At 51.3% G+C, this 21,344-nt stretch overlaps 1 protein-coding gene across 2 annotated transcripts in view; it reads left to right on the top strand.

The window, feature by feature from the left end:
* Positions 1 to 8,454: 8,454 nt before the first annotated feature.
* Positions 8,455 to 21,344, top strand: part of WNT5B (Wnt family member 5B) — a 70,952-nt gene continuing 58,062 nt past the window's right edge. Inside the window, exon 1 of one of the 2 annotated variants that reach the window (XM_039570731.1) lies at positions 8,455 to 8,485. In XM_039570731.1, the coding sequence (XP_039426665.1) occupies positions 8,480 to 8,485 (6 nt within the window). In that variant the 5' untranslated portion in view covers positions 8,455 to 8,479. Of the gene's footprint in view, positions 8,486 to 17,140; positions 17,216 to 21,344 lie in introns of those variants that run through there. The other variant, XM_039570730.1, reaches the window with a different exon arrangement.

Raw genomic sequence — 21,344 nt, 5'->3', positions numbered from 1 at the left:
AAATTCAGAGTCATCACTTAAGGATGTCAACCACAGAAAACACAGAACGCATACACAATTGCACTTAAATTACATGGGGCAACGCCGATGTCTTTAATTTTACCTTTGCAAGAGGACATGACAGGATTCTGAGCTAGAACTCATTGGTTTCTACCTCTTTAGTTTCTTGCAAGGGTAAATACATCCAGACACACACACACACTTTTTCCATGAAAAAGCCCTTGAATTGTGCCAAGGGCTGCTTGTGCCATGGGACCCATGCACAGCCCTTTGTCTGGTGGCTGAGCCCCAAGGCCATATTCAGCACAACATCTGAGTGCCTTAGAAGAAAACCATCTATTGCCATGTGGTTTCTTCCTTCTCTGTATCTCGTGACTGTCCTGGTGCTTTGGTTGTTATGGTTTCCATCTCTGCCTACTTGGTGCATTTCAGTGCTGGTGTTTATGAAAGCCCATATATTACCCATGCTATATATATGTATATATTTGCTTAGAAGTTACAGTGTCCAGGGATTGTATTTGTGTTCCCTTCAGCTCTTACTGTGAAGGTGAGACTATTAAACAAAGGCATTTGTCATCAAAGGGCACTTTGGAGCCTACAAAACACGGTGGTTTTCATACAAAGCCTTTATTGTCACCAGGTTGGTTTGCAGAAGGACGTGAGAGCAGCACAGCCAGGAGCTGCAGAGCCTCTCTGACACTCTCCAGTTTGTCCCTGGGATTTGTGGGACCCAGAAATAAAAACAGGAAATGTGCTGTGGCTTCACTGGCTGTAAATAGTGCCTGTCCCCAGGCTGTGTGACATCCCTCCCAGGCAGCACCAGCAATCACATGCCCGGCAGACGTACATTATATCATATACATCATCTCCCTGCCTGCCGCCCCGATCCTCCCTCTGCAGCCCTGCAGTCCTAACACCTCTGTCCCACTGTCCTGTTCTGCACAGTGATGTTCCCAACCCCATCCAGCCTCTGCCCACAGCCTCAGCTCCCTGGTGGCAGGGTGGCACTGGTGCCACCGGTGGCAGGGCGGCACTGGTCGCACCCTCCTGGCTTGGTGTCTCAGCACATTTCATTTCCTTCCCTTCCACCTGCCAGGCCACAGAGAATGTGCCACCCTCCCAAGCAGCCAGCTGCATCACCTGGGTGTCCCCAGGGCCATCAGGGCGTCAGGCTGGCCCCGCAGCCGGGAGTGCCCAAGCCTGCAGTGACGCAAAGAGGCACCAAGCAAGCCCAGGGAGTGGCTCTCACCTCAGGTTTGGGGTTTATGGGGTTCTGCCCTCCATGCCCACCTGCAGCAGTGCCTGTGGGGCCCGGCAGGGGAGAGGAAGCTGGACCCTCTTAGCCCATCCTCTGCCTCTCTCCCCTGGCATGACCCCAAGCATCTCCATGCTCCATGGAAAGCTGGAGGTAACGTCTGAATTGTGTTTGTTTCCTCCTTCAGCTGAAGTTGCCCAGTGATTATCAGGAGAATAATCCCCTTTCACCTCATCAGTGCTAGATCCAGCCAGAGGCCTGTCTACCTTTCAAAGGAAGAAATTAGGGAGGAATGTTTGAGCAAGTGATGGAAGAAATTACAAAGGGAGAAAACCGGGAAGAAGGGAGGAAGGGAGGAAGGGAGGGAGGAAGGGAGGGCGGAAGGGAAGGAGGGAGGGAGGGAGGGAGGGAGGGAGGAAGGAAGGAAGGAAGGAAGGAAGGAAGGAAGGAAGGAAGGAAGGAAGGAAGGAAGGAAGGAAGGAAGGAAGGAAGGAAGGAAGGAAGGAAGGAAGGAAGGAAGGAAGGAAAGAAGGAAAGAAGGAAAGAAGGAAAGAAGGAAAGAAGGAAAGAAGGAAAGAAGGAGATTACATGAATAAATTAGGACACATATAATGTGGAACGAGGTAATGGAATAATGGAATGATGGAATGAGGTAAATCCTCCCTGGGAAGGGGCTCTGCTGCAGTGAGAAGCAGAACAGCACGGAGGGACACATCCCCACCCACCCCCACACCCCTGAGCAGCCGCAGGCCACTGGAGAAGGGGATGCTGGGGCTCATCTGTCCCTGGCAGATCCCAGCCAGAGCCTTGTGTGCACTTTCCCCAAAACCACCTGTGGATGCTCAGCTGTTGGGAGACATCTCCTTGCCAGATCTGTGGGACTTCAGCATCACTCCACTCATCTGGAGGGAGAGGGCTGGCAGGGCAACCATCTCGTTCTGGCTGGGGCAGAGGGGTTTGGGTTTGGTCATTCCCAGTGGGTCAGGCACTGAGGGGTGCCAGCCCCGCACTGGCTGTGCCCCGGGGTGGCAGCGGGCAGCAGCGCAGTGTCGCCTCTCTGCACACGCACGGGCTGCGGCCCGGCTGCCGAAGCCATCGCTCGGTGCCAGCGCAGCCCGGGTTCAGCTGCACTGCGGAGCTCGTCACCTCAGGAAGCAGGGGAGGCCGGGAACTGAGACTTCAGAAGGGGGCCGGCCATTGGAACGGACAATAAGAATATCCAGAGTTGTCATAATTCATGCCGATAAAAATTTTGGAAAGGATGTACAACTCTTCACCTCGGGGTCTAAGCCAAGTGGAAGAGACCGAGGGACTTGGTCGGAGAGGAGGGGAGTGGAGGGGCAGATTACCTCACTGTCTGGCTATGGCCATGGCCCTGCGCCTCCCCAAACCACGCAGCTGTGGTCAGTACGTGGCAAGGCACAGGGCTTGGGACCCTGGGCTGGCCCCAGGGGCATCTCCTGTCCCCCTCGCCCGGCAGTGCTGTGGGGCAGGTGATGCTTCTCTGTCCACTGGAGGCAGGGACGGGGGAGCTCCATGGAACAGAACCTAACAGGGTCCTCGTCCATCCCCACGGCACCACGGGATGCAGAGCAGCTCTCCCACAGCAGGCAGCCAGCAGTGAGGGCTGGTGGCACTCGGAGGGAGGCTGGTGCTGCCCTGGTCCCTGGAGCCAGGGCTCCTGGCGGGGCCGCCGAGGGGGGAAGTTACACTTTAACTCACCCAGCCACAGAACCCGCTGTTAGGAGTGCCTGTCTAATGATTAAAGGGCTAATTGAGGAGGCCTGAACTCTCCATGCTCTCCCCAGCCTCGCTACCAACTTACGTGGAGCCCGGCAAGCCAGGGCGCCGCAGCCGCCGGGTCAGCCTGGTCACTGCTGCGTCCTTTAAAGCCCGGTGTCTTCACGAGGCCTTCTGGTTATTTCATCTCCTGGTTTTCTAAACCCAGTAGATGGATTGGCTCACCCCTTTGCACCAGGCCTGTGGAGGAAGAGCACGGAGTGGCACAGAGGAGAGCTGCAGCCGTGGCAGAGCCATTCCCTGGCCTGCCCTCCACCCTGTGGACCTCGGCATTCAGGAATGCAGCTCCAGACGCTGAATCTCTTGTGGGCCTTGATGGGCTTCCCAGATCTGCGTGCTGGAGGACCAGGAGGGCAGGAAAAAACTGGACAGAGGGTTACGTGTAGCCACAGAACGTGAAGAGGTAGCCTGGCTCTGGCAGGGCTGCACAAGTCAGCCAGCACTGCAGGCTGTCTCCATCTGACCTCTGGAGCAGCCTCCCAGCCAGCAGGACCGTCCAGATGGGCAGAGCAGTCCCAGGGACCCTACCGGTGCATGCATCACTGAGGTGAGGAAAGGTGTTTGCACGTCATACAGTTCCTGCATTCCCCTTGTGTCCTGTGCTGGCAGAAGTGAAGAGAATGCCTACCTCTAAAGGCAGCACCTTCTGCCTATCCCCCAGGATGACCAGTGACCAGCCCCTGTCTGGCTCCTGTCTTTTCTCAGCGGGGTGTCCCCAAGTCCAGGATGGATTTTTCTTGGTGATGTCAAGCCAGATGAATCCTGGTTTAATTGACCGTGAGTGAAATCGTGCTTTGATGGTTAATGTTATACTTGGGGCTGGGAAAACTACTGCAAAATCACAGCAATTAGAGCTGGAAAATTCAAGTCATCTAATTTATTTCCTCTCCCCCCTCGCTGTCTCTCCCTGGTACAGGGGCAGTGAGGTTCCCAACAATATGTCTCCCTCTGCGTTGTCCCATCCTGCCTCTCTGACTCAAGGAGTGGAGCATCCGCATGTCCCTGGGGAGACAATTCCATCATTTGAAAGACGTCAACATTAGAAAATGTTTCAGAAGTTTAGCCTATATTTCCTTTTGTGGAGTGCCACAGATTCTCAGGTCATGAGCTTTACGCCTCAAGGAAACTGGCTGCTTCCCACGAGGGCAGCGGCTGTGAGTAAGGCGGTGCTTTCCTTTGGTGTTTGCAGGGGCAGGTAGAGAATGTGGGGGTGGGTCAATGAAGGTTTTCACACCTGCAAGGCAGGTCAGATCAGGCAGCTTGTCTGGAACGAGCTCTCCTTTGGCAGGAGCTCAAGATTATTCTTTTTTTCCATTTCCAGATTTTTATTCTGTGAATTCCACCTTGACTTGTAACAATCTCACTGCTGGAAACGTGTCCAGTTCCTCACAAATTCACTTCCTTTCATTTGCTTCTACTACTGGTAGTAATCCCACCGCAGGAGTGTGAGGCAAGTGGTAAAGCACAAAAAGAGGTCCATGTCAGTGAAAGAAGAACAGTGAGTATTCCTCCTCCTTGAAAGCTGTCCCAGGACAGGCATCACCTCTGCCTCAGCTCCCCCTGGATGCAGAGAGCACACAGGATTGGCTGACCAGGGAGAAGATTATTGTGCAGGTGCAACAGGGATGGAAGAAACCTCCCAAGAGATCAGAGCTTATGAGCACCACAGAACTACTAGACTGTGCTACACCTACGTTGAGAGAAGTCAGAGCCACGTGGCTGAGTTTCTACTGATAAGATCTCCTGCTTCTAAATACATTCTGCAGGGTCCTGCCCTGAGAGGGATTTATATTCCTTAATACATTTAAAATTGCTCTTCTCCTCTACCGAGTGAGCTTAGTATTTCCATATCTCATATAGTTTGAGCACGTCCCCAGCCTCTTCCTGCTCACTAGTAGCAGAGACCAGTGAGGGGAGAGACACAAGATGCACTGCTGTAGTAGAAGAGGAGGAGCATGAGGACAATTGGAGCCACAGGTTTGTTCCAGTGAGATGAAGAAAAATAAACCAGCTTGTTCCGTCCAGGGAGCTGCATGGGTAAAGCTGCTTTTTGCAACTGAGCAGATGGAACATCTTCCCTGGGTGTGCTGTACAGTGTCTCCCACCAATATTAGTCACACCCCAGACTCTGGTCATGGACTGAAGTCCACATCCTGCCCAGACCCAGTTGTGGACACTGCCCATCATTAAGTCAGTGAGGCTTAATCATATTGGGACACGTAAAGAACATGTGGACAACACCTTTGGCAGCTGGGATGAGACAGGAGCCCCTCCTTACTGGCAGCTGTGCCCCCCTTCCCAACACCTAATAAGGATCACCCCTGACTGGATACAAGTGCCCTTCTCTTGTCTGCTCTGCTCTGTAGATGGAGGAATAGCTTCAGTGGACAAAAACCATGGAATGACATTCACAGGGTCATGTTTTGGTGGAGGATAAAGTGATCTTGTGGGGGAGACTAGCAGAAAAGAGGGCAACCAACTTTTTTCCTCCCAGGAAGAAAACAGAGACATTTCAGCAGAGAGGACACAGTAAGGCAAAGCAAGTGGTGGTCTCTTGTCATCACCCACCTCTACCAACACCATGACCAGCTCATTCTGGGGTTTTTTGTCCTCAGCAGTGGCAACACTGCCAAGGCATCCCCCTTGTGAGACACAGACCTCTGAGATGAGCCATTGCACCTCATACCTGCTGGCTGAGGACACTTCACCTCTTCTCAGGCCCTCCTAGTGGAATCACTCCCACCCAGTTTTGGAGATACACACCCCCAGCTGTCCAGCTTGCCTTTCCTGGCACCCAGCATCCCCTGACACACACGTATGTACCTCCCAATGGCCCTTCTTGTCCCACCAAAGCAGGAGTGGAGACATCAAGGATGGACTAAAGCTGCAGGAATTCCCATCTTCTTCATGGGCTACGCTGAGGCCGGCATGGTGTTTCAATAATCTGGCCTCTTTTTTGAATAATCCACATAGCTGAAGGTGTTAAGGAACAGGTATATCCAGTGCTGCCCATCCGTCTCTGCTGGTGCCTCTGCCTTCCCCGTCTGCTCCCTCTAACCCTGATGTAAGGCACCATCCTGGGGTGTGAAGCAGTGCCAGCCCCAAGAGGATTCCTGTGAGGACAGAAGAGGATCTCTGGCCTGCTGACCTGTTATGGCCAGCTGTCCCTTGTAGGACCAAAAGTGGAAAAGCACGTTACTCTACAGACCAAGCAATTTGTTACCAAGCCTCAGTTCTGTGACACTCCCCTTCACACCTCCAGGTCCTCAGGAGGGGTCCCCGCTGTTTGCTGGCTCCCCAAAGGAGCACCCTGCCCCTCCCCTCTGCAGCCTTAACGTGCAAGTTAGAAGTGTGACAGACAAGCTGGGAACAACAGCCCATATGGTAAACAGGCTTTACCTCGGAGCAAAAAAAGCTGGCACCTAAAATTTCCTGCAGCCAGCTGCAATTTCAAGACTTCCTTTGCCCTCTAATTAGTTGGCATTTGCTGTACCAACTATTATCTTTCTAGTGACACAGCACTGAGGACAATGGCTCCTTATTTCCTGCCACAAACGCTGGGTTACTGTTTACCTCTAGCTGTACTGCCTCTATCTCCTACTCCCATTAAAAGAAAGTCTCATTAATGACCGCAGTGATGGGAAACACTGGTGCAGTTGGTCATAAATTAAGACAGCTGGAGCCTTCAATTACTTGTAGTGTGTAGCCTATATTCAAACACTTACCTGCTCCTCCAAAAATGCTCACGCATTTCCACTCTGAACCCAAACGGATGCTCAGAGCTGTTTGAAACAAGATGCTTGTGTCAGGATGCGTGTCTCAAGCTGCACTTTGTCCCAAGCCAGTACAAATTCGAGGAATTCAGGGGGCCAAATGCCTCCCTGATGTAATTCCTTTTGGATCCTTGTATGTGTGAGTCTGTGTACATGTAGGAGCAGCAAGGTGCTCTTTGCACTGCGAGTGAGGCTCTGCAGCTCCTGCTGCATGGGGACTCTGGATGCCTGACGATGTGGGGCCCAGAGATGGGGACCTGGACAAAACAAGTGTAACTCCAGGCTGCTGCAGAGCTGCCGCCAAGCCCGGAGACCAGGCATGTAAATCCTGTCTCTGTGCACCGGGATGCCCAGCAGTCCCGGGAGCTAGGCACCGCTTTCACTTACACCAGCATAAATTTGCGGTGATCCTGCTAATGCCTGTGCAGCTACTCCCTGCTTCTGCCAGGAAAAGTGAGAACGGGATCTGGCTGTGAATCTGTGAAGTTTTATGGGAAGAAGGGTGGGGGACAGCCCCCGGTGTGATTCCTGGTGTTGCAGGCAAGGGATGGATGCGCTTGTTGAGTGCCAGCCGCATCAAGAGCTTCATCCACTGCCTCCTCTGCCAAACTTTGCCAGTCTATTTTAACAGCATCCCCGAACCAGGCTCTGCCTCATTCGCACCTTCGTTGCAACCCAGCCGCCCACCCTCTCTGGGAGACAGATGCCAAAAATCCCTGCTGAGATGAAGCAGTAGGTCACCGGGTCAAAAGCCCTTCGCTGGCGGGAGCCAGGAACCCTGCTGCCCGTACCGGAGGGGTTTTGACTCCCAGCACGTTGTCTGCCGGGCCAGGAGCCACATGAGCAGGGTGCTCGTGAGCCCCACAGCGAGAGGTGGAGGGCACGCAGCTCTCCGCAGCTCAGGGCCAGGAGCGGGCCGGACACTTACAGCCAGCGAGGAGCGAGCACCGCAGGGATGCGCTGGGAGCGACCCACGAGTGACCGAGTGTCCTGCGGGGGCTGCGCTGCCGGGCACGGCGGGGCTGCGGGGGCCGCAGGGAGGGAGCCAGCCCGGTGGCCTCCAGCGCACGGGACCGCGGCGTTCCTTCCCCGTCGCCCCCTCACTCGCCAGCACGGCTCCCCCCCGACGGCAGCGGGCCCATAGCTCACCCCCGGGCCAGGCTCCCGCCCGCCCCATCCCCGGGCCACCCCGGCGGGGGAGGCCGCCCGGCCCCCTCCCCGAGCCCCATCCCGGCGGCGGCAGCGGTGCCCGCGGCGGGGCGGGCGCAGGGCGCGGGGGGCGGGCGCGGGGCGGGGGGAGGCGGGGCGGAGGCGGCCGGAGCCCCCGGGATCCGCCGGCACCTCCCGGGCCCGGCACTCGCCGCCGCCGCCAACTTCGGCCGGGAGTCGTCCTCGGTGCCGCCGCTCCCGCAGCCCAGCGGCGACGGGGAGGGCAGCGCCCGCAGCGTCCCCCCGCTCCCCTCTCGCAGCCGGCGGGGGGCTCGGCCCGGCGCGGCGACGGGGCGGCGGCCCCCGGGGCAGGTGCGTCCCCTCGCGGTCCCCGGCCGCCGCGACGCCGCCGAGAGGGACGCGGAGTCCCGTGCCCGCCGCGGGCGCCCGCTCACCTGCCGCTGCCGCCGCCGCCGCCGCCCGGGGACGCGGCGCCCGGGAGATGCAGGTAGGAGGCGGCCCCGGCCCGCGGCGGGAGGAGGAGGCCGGGGGGCGGGAGGTGTTCGGCCGCGCCGGGCGGTGCGGACCCCCGGGCTCGTCTCGTCCCGGGGCCGGCCGCCTCCCTGCGCGGCCCCCGAAGGGAGGGGAGACGACGCGGGCGGTACCAGGGGTCTGCCGGTTCTCCCAGCCCGGGAGCCGCGGCCGCGCTTTGCCGCCGACCCCGGGAGGCGCCCCCGGCCCGGTGCGGCCGCCGGTCGGGGCGGGGCGGGCGCTGCGGGGATCGGGCGGCCCGGGCTGCGCGGAGCCCCCGCGGCTGCCGGCCCCGATCGCGGGCAGGGGCCGTCGGGGGCCGAGCCGCCGCCGCCGCCGGGCAGCAGTCCCCGGGCGAGCCCGCCGGCGACACGGGGCAGCGGAGGGGCCACCGGAGCGCGGGGCTGGGGCCGATTGCGGGGTGGCCCCGGGGGGCCTTGGAGGTGTTACTGCGGTGGGAGAGACGGGCGGTGTCAGGGGAGACGCTGCCGAGGTGCGAGGGGCCACTCTCTGGAACGAGGGATGTTGCTGGGGTGCGAGGGATGCTCCTCCGGGCTTGGCGGACGCTGTGCTGGTGAAACAGATGTTCCTCAGGCTTGACAGACATGAGTTCAGCAAAACAGATGTTACTCCTGTGAGATGGACCTTACTGTGAGCACAGGGATTTTACTGTCGGATGAGGATCCTTTCCCTGAGCGTGAGCACAGTGGCTTTCCTGAGAGCGCCCACAGTGTCCTTCTCACCCATGCCTGTGGTGTGGCTGCATGTGCCAGCACAAGCCATGGCATGTGGCGTGGGAAAGGGTCCTTGTGCTCATGGAAGCACGGACGAGTAGTGAAAGCATGCCTGGTTTCACAGTACCAGGGCACGAGCATCCCAGTTATGTCTGTAACAGACACGCTCTTTTATGAAACTTGGTTTTTCTTCTGGGAATTGTGGTGCAATACTTCCCTTAGTGGAATGGGTAAAACAACTTCCCCAAACATATTTTTGTGTGCTCTGATACACTTTGTTGCCCCACGTTTTTGATAGTTTTCCTCTGCCATCAGATGAGTGTCCCTGTAAGTCTCCCTATCCAACTTTCATCTACCTCTTAATGCATTTCTGGCTGCCCTATCATCATTCTTGCCCTGCTGCCTGCACCCACATACTCACCTGTTCACCTTTGGGGTTGGGGTTTTTTGTGTTTTCTGTTTCTTACACGTGCACTGGCACTTATGTTCTTACTTCAATTTCGTCATAGCTGAAAACTTGGGTGCATTGCGTTCCTGGTGTGCACCTGCCCATTTCCAGTGTAAACTGCTCTACTCCACATCTCCTGCACGTGAGGACTGTGTGCATCAATGCTTCCTTATCTGCCTGAGTGTTGAGGGCTCTTTCTTGGTGCCTTTTATGAGGGCTTTTGTGTCCACAAAACACAAAATGTTTGTGTGGCATTGGGCACACACAAGGTACCTCTCTCCTTTACACTCATCTTTGTCCATCTGTCCCTTTGGAGCCTGCCCGGTGCACGTACATCTCAAATGCCTCCCCCACCTTCCCCACATCACACCAACACTCAGGTGTGAGCCTGTCGTGGCCCTTCCTTCCCACATTTGCTGCTGAGCATCCACACGTGAGCTGAAGGGACCACTTTTTCTGATGGTGGCAGTTTCACCTGCAGGTGCCTGTCTTGTGTCACACAGGTGCAGCTGTAAATGAAGACCCGAGCTGGGTTCTTCTTCCCAAAAGAGAAAGAAGTGGGCTTTTTCAAAGCTGGCAGGAGAGAGACAGACCCCTCTTAAACCAGTGTCCTGTGCATGGACATGTGGATTTAGCCAAGGTGAAGGTTGGTCTCTGCAAGAATTCAGGTGGAATGTTTTTCACCCCAAACATCCAAGGTATGGGATGAGTTGCCATGTGTGCAGAGAAGCTAGCCCAAGTACCTGGGTTTTTATCTCCTTCTTTAGAGAAACGAGCTGAGTCTGTGAGGAGAGAAGCACGAGGATGAGCTGCCGGTGCGGGTTCGGAGGCAGAGCTGGGGGAGTGAGCTGGCTCCATTCCAGCTGTGGGTTTCCTCTGCTCACAGGCTCCGTTGCTCACTCACGTTTCTGTGCCCTGGAGGGTCTGCAACAGATTCCTTCCTTTTGGAAAGGAGTCCCTCCCAGGCTCCTTCAGTATTTGCTCACCTCTCCTCTCAGCAGCTGTAAGCAGCCCCTGGGTCCTTTCCCTTGTCTCTAGGGAATGGACATTGAAAATGACCTTCCACATGTGACTGATCTCTGTTTAGGAAAGCTGAAGCTGAAGTTGTGGCTGCAGGCTCCCAGCCCTGAGAAGTCTGTCTCGGCCCTTTCCCTCCCAATCTGCCAGAATTCATTACATCAGTTGAAAAAAAGTAGAAATTTGGAAAGAGCTGGGTCTAGAAAGTTGAGGGTCCTATCTTTTAAAGAAAAAAGAACATTCTTGTGTAGCAAAGTCTCCAGGAGCGTGTTCTTTTAGGAAGAGACCAAACACTGTGAAATTTAAAGTTACCTTTAAGCTATTTGTCCATTTCTCCAGCTCAGTAGGCCCCTCTGTTTCTGGACTGCTTCACGTCTTGAGTCTTTTGTCCTGAAGTTGTTGGGTTTGGGTTACAAGGCGCACAGGGAAACCAGCTCTTTTCTGAAAACTGCATGATTGCTCATTTAAATGAATATAATTTGTTTCTATTCATAAGATCTTTTTTTCCTAGCAGCTGATCAAAGTTCGAGTGAAAACCATTTCATCATTTCCAAATAAACTGGACACACACACACGCACACAAACACACGAGCATTTCAGAGACATTTTTTAACACAGTACTTTTAAAATCAGGATGTGGACAGCCAGGCATGTTATGTAAGACAGGGCAGTCTGTGATTCTATTCCACTTCTGCATAGAAAGGGAGCTTCACTTCCTAGGAGAGGGCATACAGACTTTATTAAAACTGAAGGCAGCGCGGAGAAGGCCCAGGGGAATTTCTCCTGGACTAAAAAAATCCTTTTCTAATGGGAGATTTAAGGAATGGGGACCTGGGTAGCATTTCAGAAAGAACATGAAGATGTAGCATGGTGTGATACCCGACTGTTTTCAGCAGCTCTGAAAGTAGCTGGTGCTTGGAGAGCTTTCTAATTCAAGAGGAGGACTCAAGGCTGTGGCTGGGCATTTAAGCTCTGTTAGAAACAGGCGGTGTTTTTAACAGCAGGGTGATTAACCTTCAGAACAAACGACCAAAGGCGGCGTTTGCTTCTCCAGCTCTTAAAATCTTCCAATAAAGACGGGGTGTCTCTTTGGAAGGGATGCTTTACTGAAGTGCAAGTTCTTGGGCTCACTGCAGAGACAACTGGCTGACACCATATGGACAGAATTACAGACAAGACCAGACCCTGTGATCCACCGCCCCCTTCCAGGCTTTGGCTTAGGACTTGATAAAGCTGCCGCAAGCCTCGCCCGGCTCTGTGAGGGGTGGAGCTGCGGGGTCAGTGGGGCAGATGGTCCCTCTCGGGCAGGACTCAGCAGTTCCCAAAGTCGGGATGCTCTCACGTGCCTTCTAACTGCACAGCCCAGTGTAGGTGGCTGTAGTTTGTCCGTGGGCATCCTTCCCTTGTCCTTGGAGCTGTAAAACAGGTCCTGGGCTTTGATGGCTTGCCCCTGCAGGCAGGGCAGAGCAGGGAAGGGAGTGCTGTGTGTCCCCTCCAGTTCATGGGGTCTGGATGACTCAAGCTCTAGAGGTTGGCTGAGTTTACAAGACTAACTCCTTGCTTCTTTTACTCTTTTTTTCCCCCTCAGAAAGGGAGCTCAGAAGGGCTCTGACACCCAAATGGCTACACTGGTGCTGTGGCCCCCATGTTGCTGGTTGGGTTTACCCAGGCACATTTCCTTTGCAAGGTTCCCTGGTACCCTCTGTACCCCGGACTTGCACCTTTCCTTAGGCTGCAGTGTCCTCCATGCTTCTCTCAACAGTTTTCCTGCTTGCTGGGGATGCTGCCAGGCAGGAAGATGCTTGGAGCAAACGCTGGGGTAAAAATGCCCACGCAGTTGTGTGCTCTCAACCCACTGGCCCCATAGCCCTATTCCGAGGTGCCTCAGCCCCCCAGCAGTTCTTTGAAGGGTTCTCCCCAGGGGCTGGCAGTGGCAGACGTGAGGGCTGTGTGAACCCCATCTCTTCCCCTCGGAATGTTTACCTGTCTAAATTTAACTCCCCAGCCGGCTGCATCCCTCCTAAGCCGACCTGTTCTCTTGTGGCTGAGCTGTGGCTCTGGCTCCTGCTGCTGCGTTTCCTGGCTGCCTGGGGCTGGTGGTTTGCCGCTCGCTCCCTCTTCTCGGTGGATGCTGGCTCTTTCAAGGTCCCGGGCAAGCCAGTTCTCCCTCTTGTAGGTTTTATTTTTAAGTCTGGTTGCACAGCCCTCAGGACTGGAGGGTGCCTTGTGCTCTCATCTCTGAGTATTTATCCTGCAGTGGGCTTCAGGAAATCTCCCCTTGTCCTGCTATAGCCCACAGTCATTTTCCTTCAGGCTGTGGTTGCTCCCGGAGGCCAGGCATGCTGAGCTGCTCCCTGGCCAGCTCTAAAGGGACAGTGCCTCTTTCTGCTCCCATCGGGCTCCCAGCAGTGGGGAAGCAGGAGGTGCTTCCCTGCTAAGGCATCTTCCTTATTTCACTTTGTTCAGAGCTGGGCTTCCCCAAGCTGGCTTTTGTGCGTGTTTGTTTGAGAAGTGAGTGATGTGCCCCTCAGCTTCAGAGGAGCTGGAGAGAGGGACAAGCAGAGGAAAGGGAGTGCTGCTGTTTCTGTCAGGCTGGACAGAATTCGCTTTCTTTAGGATTTCCAAGTTTGGGACAGTAAATAGGGCCCAACCTGGCAGCCTTGTCCATCTAAATAAAACCATCAGGATCAAACCGTTCGTGTCCTGCATAACCCTGCAGGAGACCCCTGACTGATCTCTCTTTCCAGGCATGCCTGCAGCTAATGCTGTGGTCTGCCACATGAGAGAGATGCTTTGAGTCCTGGCCTCCTCTGCCCCTCTTTGAGCTAACCCGGTGGCCTTGGGTTTAATACTCTCATATTCAGAGCAAAGGTAACACAGGCCAGGGTTTTCATGACTGCTGATTTGGGGTATCCAACTCTAAATGCTGTCAAAGGTCTCGTTTTTTTCCCAAGGTTCAGCTGTTTGGGATACTTGGGCATTCTTGAGTAGTCTGGACTTGATTACTCAAAGTGACTAGTCCATTTTGCAAAGCTTCATCTCGGCATCTGGAGCAAAACAGAACAAGATGAATTAATGCACAGCGTAGCAGGGATACTCAAATGGAGTGAGTCTTCCTGGAGTGGGAATGGGTTTGTGGCCAGAGAGCTCATGGCACTGTTGTGTGCAGGGATTGCTAAAGAGCTCTTGGTTTAGATTAATTTGTGGTTTTAAGTAGCTCATGGGAAAAGCTCAAAGGGTTTGATAGTTTTTGTCATAGGGAAAGAAAAGCAGAGCAACATTCTATCTTTATATAGAGAGATTTGTGAACGCATATGAAGTTTAAGTCTTGGTTTGTTTGAAGGATTTGAGGGAAAATACGTTTTCTGTAAACTCTCCCATCTCGGCTGGAGGTGAGGGAGACTGAAATGATTGGGTGGAACATGTGTTTTGGGTTTGTTTTTGTCCATCATTAAGGGCAGAGGGTTAACAAAAGTCACAGGAATACTAATACTTCAGTGGGCTCTCTAAATTTATCTTCCTTTTCCAGTTGTTCTGTATTTAGCTTTTTGTCTGGTTTGGTATCGTTGTTTAACTGAGTCCTGAAGCGTTGTAGCACCTCTATTATGGACCAGTTGGAGCTGTAAAGCAAATTAAATGAGAATCTCCTTTGCTTAGCTGGAAAACCTTTCTGAGCTTTGTTATGTATCACAGAGTTGTCGAGAGAGACATATGAGCCCAAGCATGTCTTCATTAATGGAACATTTTTCAGAAAAAATAATTTTGTGACTGTTGGGTTCATTGCTCCCTGAGGTGTTCCTGAGTACTTCAAAATCATCTCTAATCATGAAAAATTGATACTGTACAAAGGAAAATTAAGTTCCTTTTTTTTCCCCCTCTGTTTTTACAGCTCAAACAGTTCTACAGGTTCCTTTATTATATTCTGTGGCCCAGATTTGTCAATAATTACTGTAAATACTGGTCCTGGCAGCATGTCAGGGTTTTGTTTAGTAAATATTTTGCCATTATCGTTTTTGTGTCACAGCTGGGAAGGTTTGTAGTATCCTGTGGCTGTCATCACTGTCAATTTTGCCCAGTTTTGCATCTCTGACTGGAGCTTTACAGTCTGACACTGAGATGATGCAGATATTCATGGGGTAGCCCCATTATTCTTCACGCTGCAATGGAAGCTTCTGTTTTTAGACCAAAATGCCAGCTCTTGCTCCCGTGTGTGGTGTGCACAAACCAGGTTTCTCAGCAACATCTGCAGCCTTGTGGGTGGCTGCAGCTGTTATTCCACCTGTGGAAATTTCACAGCCTGGGGTACAGGTAGAGTGGAGTGAGTGCTCCTGTCAATTATGACCAATTACCTGTCCCAATTTCTTTTCTGTTTTTATAACTATTCCCCATTTCCACCTATTCTCGACTAGCTGTTTGGGAGTTTTGCCAATGTTCAAAATGAACTTCTAATAATTTTTTATGAATGGCAAGGAGGTTTTCAGCTGGGTAAGCTTGGTAAGTGCAGCACTGGCTTTGTTCAGTTTTTACTGAAGCTGCACAGGCTCTTTCAGCATCTCTGCTGTTTTCCAAGGAGCCTGCTGAAAGGCTCAAAAGCTCCTCCACAGCATGCTGAGAAGATCTAAGGGTCTGTATTTTTGCACGACAGCAGTTGCACCCCAGTGGTATAAAACCCCACTGCAGGTAACAACCCGAACTTTTATCTACAAGACACATAAAACTTCTTTATCTTCCCAGAAAATGGTGCCAGTTAGGTCAGACTCACACACCAGGAATGATTTACTGTCTGAGTTTGGCTGCTCGTGTTAGACTGTGTCTGTGCCACATAGCCCATGGAAGAGGGGGAGCCACAGCATTTTCTGTGGGCACAGCTGTGACCATGGAGGCATTTTTGTCAGCACAGCCATGTTCACTGGGGTGTTGGGAGGTGTGTGTACTTATTTTTTTCTTTTTTTTTCTTTTTTTTTTTTTTTTTTTCATTTCTTTAACTAAAGAAAGTTTTATGGGGTAACCTTGATAGTCTGGACCAGGCCCTACTTGTGGAGGCCAGGTAATGCTTTCAACTCAAGCATAAAACCAAGTTAGAAGCAATAGGAAAAGCAGTTAAGTTTAGACAGAGTTAGTTTGTGTTACCTAAGCCTTACTTCAGCTGAAGGACAAGGCTGAACTAGGAAATGTGCTCTAAATACATTGGAGAGAAAGTTCTGTCAGTTTGTTGCTGTTTTTGGTAAACCTGGGTGAGATCTGAGCTGGCAAAGCTCATGCTCCATGCAGTCCATCCCCTCCTGAGCAGATGGAAGTTGACCACCACGGGATGCCTCGGAGCAGGCATGGAAAGCTTTGCCTGTTACCTCTACCAACTCCTGCACCTCCCTGAGGCAACAAGGAGTATTAATGATCCTCTTACTTCCCAACTGGTCCAGTAGCTCATTCTTCCTCCTGGTTAAAGAGGGGGTGAGGTCTTCACAAAGCCCAGAACCTTTGTCCACAGCCAGGGAAGGATTATCCAGCAGACCTGTGTGCAAGAGGATGTCTATGCTGGGAGCTAGAGCAGGGATAGGGTCCAGTCCTGTGGAAATTGTGGCTCATTGACATCTTGGGACAGGCATCAGAGGCTGCCATGGGGTGGTCATAGCTTTCTAAACTCAGCCTGGGATTGAAAGAGCTCCAAAGCAGCACCCATTCCCAAGTTGTAGATTGACATCCATGAAGTCCATCAGCTAGCAGGTGCTGGTCTGATGTTAAAAGCTCCAGAGCTGCTTGAAGATAATCTGTTCTCCATTTGGTTTGAGGCAAACACTGCTGGTCTGCTCAGTCGACAGTTGTGACTCCACCTAAATACATTTTACTTTTCCCTTCAGCTCCTCTGTCCCCACGTACAGACACCTTTGGCTTTTAATACCAGCATCCCCACATCAAATTCATCACCTGGCCCTGTCACTCCTGTGTTGGCAAGGCTTTCTCTTGGCATACCTCAGCATTGTGCTGGGTGGATCTTCCAGACTGTCTTGATGAGGTCTGAGGTCTTGTGTCTGTGACTAGTCCCTGTCAGTTGTTGTGCTGTGCCCTTTCCCCGTGGGTTTGAAGCAGAAGGTGTTAGGGATGTGTTGCCTTTTTGGCCAAGTCCACAGCCTTGTGTTTGGGAAATACTGCTTTCTGTCATTGCCCCTGCTTCCACAGAAAGCTTTGGCAGGTTGTTTCTGTGCAGGGCAGAGGTTGCTGGTAGCTGTACATCTGCCTAAACATGTCTGTACAGAAATTTTGTGGATTACTGAGGTTGTAGTTAGGCTTTTGTTTGTAGGGCTGGTTCTGCAAAGAAATAATATTAAATAAGTAATGAGTTTTTAGAGGTGGTTTAGTGTTTCCAGGGGCCCACTTGCCTTTTCCTTTCCAAGGTTTTGCAAAGCCAGCCTTTGGAGAGAGATGTGTAATCTTGTATGCTGATGAAGAGATGCTGCTTTGGAGGGCATCCAGGAGTATCTGCAGACCCCACTCCTCCTCTGTGTACAAAGTGAGTTTCTGTTTGCTATTCATCTGACACTAAATTAAAGTAGCTAAATACTCTGTCATAGTTCAGGTTCCTAAGAAAGTCTGGGTTGCAGGTGTATTCCTGGACTTTTCTAAGGAATCCTCAGTGTGGATAACCCCATTGCTTGCATAACCCATATGCTTGGAGCAAATGTCAGTCCTCAAGCAGCACAACAAACACACACAGAGCTGGTAAAATAAAAAAAAAGCTCCCAGAAGAAAACGTGGTTTGATCTAAATAGAAATTTTCAGAAGAAAAACATGCTTTTCTGTAGTGATGTTTCAAAACATAATGATTTCTGTTTCCAATTGACATTTCGACTTAAATGTCGTTTTGTGTTGAAATCCAGAACAAGAGCTTAAGTTTCAGGTCAACACCCCAGAATCTCTCATTTTGGATCAACATTTCATTTTCACAGAATCACAGAGTAACAGGTTGGAAGGGACATCAAGGATCATCTGATCCATCCTCCCTTGGCAAAAGCACAGTCTAAACGAGATGGCCCAGGGCTGTGTGCAGCAAATCTTAAAGGTGTCCAGTGCTGGGGAATCCACCACTTCCCTGGGGAGATTATTCCAGTGGCCGATTGTTTCCGTTGTGAGAAACTTTCCTTTTCTGTCCACTTGGAACCTCCCCAGGAGTAACTTGTACCCATTTCCCCGTCTCTTTTCCGTGTGCCTCCTTGTAAGAAGGGAGCCTCCATGTCCTTTGCAGCCACCGTTTAAATACAGGAGCGTGGTGATAAGATCTCCCCTAAGCCTTCTTTTCTCAAGGCCCAGTTCTCTCAGCCTCCCCTCACTAGCAGGCTTCCCACTCCTTTGGGCATCTTTGTGGCCCTTCTCTGGACCCTCTCCAGCCTGTCCACATCTTTTTTTTGCACAGCAGGCACCAAAATGGAAGATAGGATTCCAGGTGCAGTCAAGTGGGATTATGAGTTCTTTTCTGCAGGTGATGCCCTTGTTGTTGATTAACCCAGCGTCCCATTGGCTTTCTTTGCCACAGCAGCACACTGTTGGCTCCTGTTCATCTCCTTGTCTCCATGACTTGTCAAAGATTATGGAGAGTGGCCTTGCAGTGCCATCAGCCAGCTCTCCTCTCACCGTGGTGGGTGATACCAGGGTGCATGGATTTGTACAGTGCTGGTAAGCAGAGAAAATTCTGCTGAAACATTTTGAATGTTTTGTTTCTGTCAATAATATCTTCCCTCCTGCCCCGCATTTTCAAGTCAAGAGCATTTGGAATTGTTCATACTATGAAAGAGTGTAATATTTTGACCTTTCATCCCTATTTGGGATGCAGGCAAATGCTGAAATCCCAGCCCTTTTTGTGGAACTGAGGTTCCATTCTGTGACCAGATCCACAAAAGTATATTTCCACTGGTTTTGCTGGCTGGCTACTTCAGTGCTTTGTCAGTGATGATTTGTAATTCAGTGCAGATTGAATCTGTGGTGTGTCCACATGGCTGGTCTGGAGAGGCTGAGGCCAGTTAATCTTTCTGGCTCTGTGTTGTGCTTTCAAATTAATATCCAGATTTCTTTCTGAAGATAAATTTTCCTTCCGAACCAGCATTTGGTAGCGCACTGCACAGCTGCCTGATACACGTTCCATGCACAAATGAGGATTCTGGTGCTCTCCCAGTCTAGCTACAAGCTGTTACATGAAGTCAGGATGTTTTAAAACTTAAGACAGTTTCTTGGTTGTCTATTGTTTGCAATCTCACAGCCTGCCATATATCTTTCTCCTCAGAAGTTACACTTTTCCCCCTTCCCACCACTGTGGGGAGGTTTTTCCTGCCGGGCTCTGTGCAGTGTGTCTCTGAAGCAGTTTTATGGTGTTCCCCAGAAGCATGCTTTTGTCAGGCTGCCTCAAAGCACAGTCCAGAGAAAAGTCTCTGAAGTAAGAAATGTCCTTTTCTGTCTGGCTTTGAGGTGTTATCTCCCTTCTTCCCAAATGCAATTGGCTCCATCTACATCCCTAAGCTGTTTTGTTTGGAGTGAAGAGAGCTCAGAAAATCAAGGGAGGCCACACACATAAACAACTGTGTGTGAAATCAATTAATCTAAACGAGCGGGAGACCTGTTCTTGAAGGAGAAAAGCCTGGTTCTCACAGAAACCTCCCCTGTGTATGGTGGGACTGTTACAAACATTACATCACTGGAACAGTGATGAGCTAGGTGAGTATTTTAACCTTTTTGGCCAATATTTAGAGCAAGAGTGGTGCTTGATTGTGTTTGAAGAGCTTACCATGCTCTTTGTATTTTAACAAGGGATTTTCATTATGGAGACAGAGGTAGCATGCTAAAGCAAGCACTACCAAAGGGACCTGAATTTTGGTATCTTAACTTCAAATATTTGCATCATAAATTAGGTTCCAAGCATTGCAGTGACCCAATAAGTCAGGGATAAGAAGCTATGCCTGTCATTCTTTTCTTTGGGTAGTAGATATTGTCAGTGATATGTACAAAACCTACAGGACAGGAATTACTTGCAAGATTTTTTAAAAGCAGTTTTTTCACCTCTAATTAGAGAAAAATCTTATATTGCTTTTTAAAAAGTCTGATAAGAAAAAGAGGTTTCCTCAACTCTCCCACAGGAGGAGGGTTATTCACATCTCAGCACGCTGTGGTCCTCTGCTGTAGGGTGCCCAGGGGTCAGTAATTACAATCATATCCCAGTCTCACTCTGCACCTCTTCAAATAATAATCTCCTCTCCTGGCTGTCTGGGGCACCGATAACATGAACAAAAAGCTGTGCTTGGCCTCTTGTGGCTGAGGGAAGGACATGGAAATAAGGCCTGAAGAGAGCACACTTTAGGGGAAAGGACTCAAAGTCTAGGAGACAGCCTCTCCACTCAACCTCTTAAATCATCACGGGAGAGGATGAAGTAGTGCAAGTCCAAGAAATCAAAAGTCTCTGACCTTGTAGTGTTACTCAGACATTAAAGTCTTATCATGGCCACAAATCTGTGACTCCACCTTACCTCCCTTTTGGGAATGAGGAAAATGGTAAGAGAAATGGTTTTGTGTTTTGCACTGAGGGCTCCTTAAGGAATCACGCTCTTCTTGCGCCAGCTCTGGACTGAAAGCTCATCCTTTGGAGTGAGAGTTTCCCAAAGACCTGAACTGAAGCCAGCCACGTTAGGCAAAGCTGCAGGCCAGGGGTCTTGATGGGATACTCCTGTTTCTGCAACTTTGCTATGTTTTGGTGTGATTTCCTGATTCATTTCTAGTATGCAATGGATCGTTTTCCTGATTTGAGAAGTCTTCTATGATGAAGACTTCAGTGTGTAATTTCTTCAGCTGAGGCCAGGAGATGGCCCAGCATGGAAGCCAAGCCCTGTGTTCCTGCGTGGCAGGGAGCCCTTCTGGAGAAGGCAGCCAGCCCTCCCCGTAGCTGTCTGGCTGGAAGAGGCTCATCTCCTCACACAACCAGGTGTCAAAACCCTGCTTGGTGGATGCTTCTGAGCAGCCACTGCCTTCTGTTGTTCTGATCGCAATAATTTGGCTTGTTTGTTATCTGATTTGATGGAGGCTGAGGAGGAGATCACTTCCCAGGGCCCTGAGGGCAAAACCTCAGCTTCCTAGAGCTACATTTATTTTCTAACCCTCCCACAGCCCTGGGGTGATCCCCCCAGAAACATCTTTCAGGGGAGGTGTTTTCTGAGCTACACCAAGTGATTTGCAAGGTAGCTGTCTATACACCTCTGAAATTCCTCTCCCTCAGGCTTGTTTCTGTTCTAGATCCCAAAAGCAACCAGTGTGCTCCTTCAGGCACCCAAGTATCACTGTTCAAGTGGCTTATTTTCCTTGTTTCACGTCCATGAAAGGAGATTCCATGTTCACATGTACTGATGCTTGGGTGGTGTTTACGCCATTTTCTCTTACAAGCCTTTGGGGAAAGGCAGGATGCTGGTTTTGTCTGACGCTGGGATGGAAATACAAAGAGCATCCAACAACACAAATAAATTAAACTGCTAATTTCCAGGACCTAATTACAACTCTTGGGTTTGCTGCCAGACCTGAAAATAAAACTTCTCTTGCGAGGTTTCCTTGTTTTGGGGTTTTGCTTGTTTGTTTATGTTAAACAAAGCAAGTGAACAAGAGCTGAGTAG

The sequence above is a fragment of the Corvus cornix genome, chromosome 1A (assembly GCF_000738735.6).
Source record: "Corvus cornix cornix isolate S_Up_H32 chromosome 1A, ASM73873v5, whole genome shotgun sequence".
Lineage (NCBI taxonomy): Eukaryota > Metazoa > Chordata > Aves > Passeriformes > Corvidae > Corvus > Corvus cornix.
Note: the sequence above shows the minus strand (reverse complement) of the source record. Positions and strands in the feature narration are given on the sequence as shown.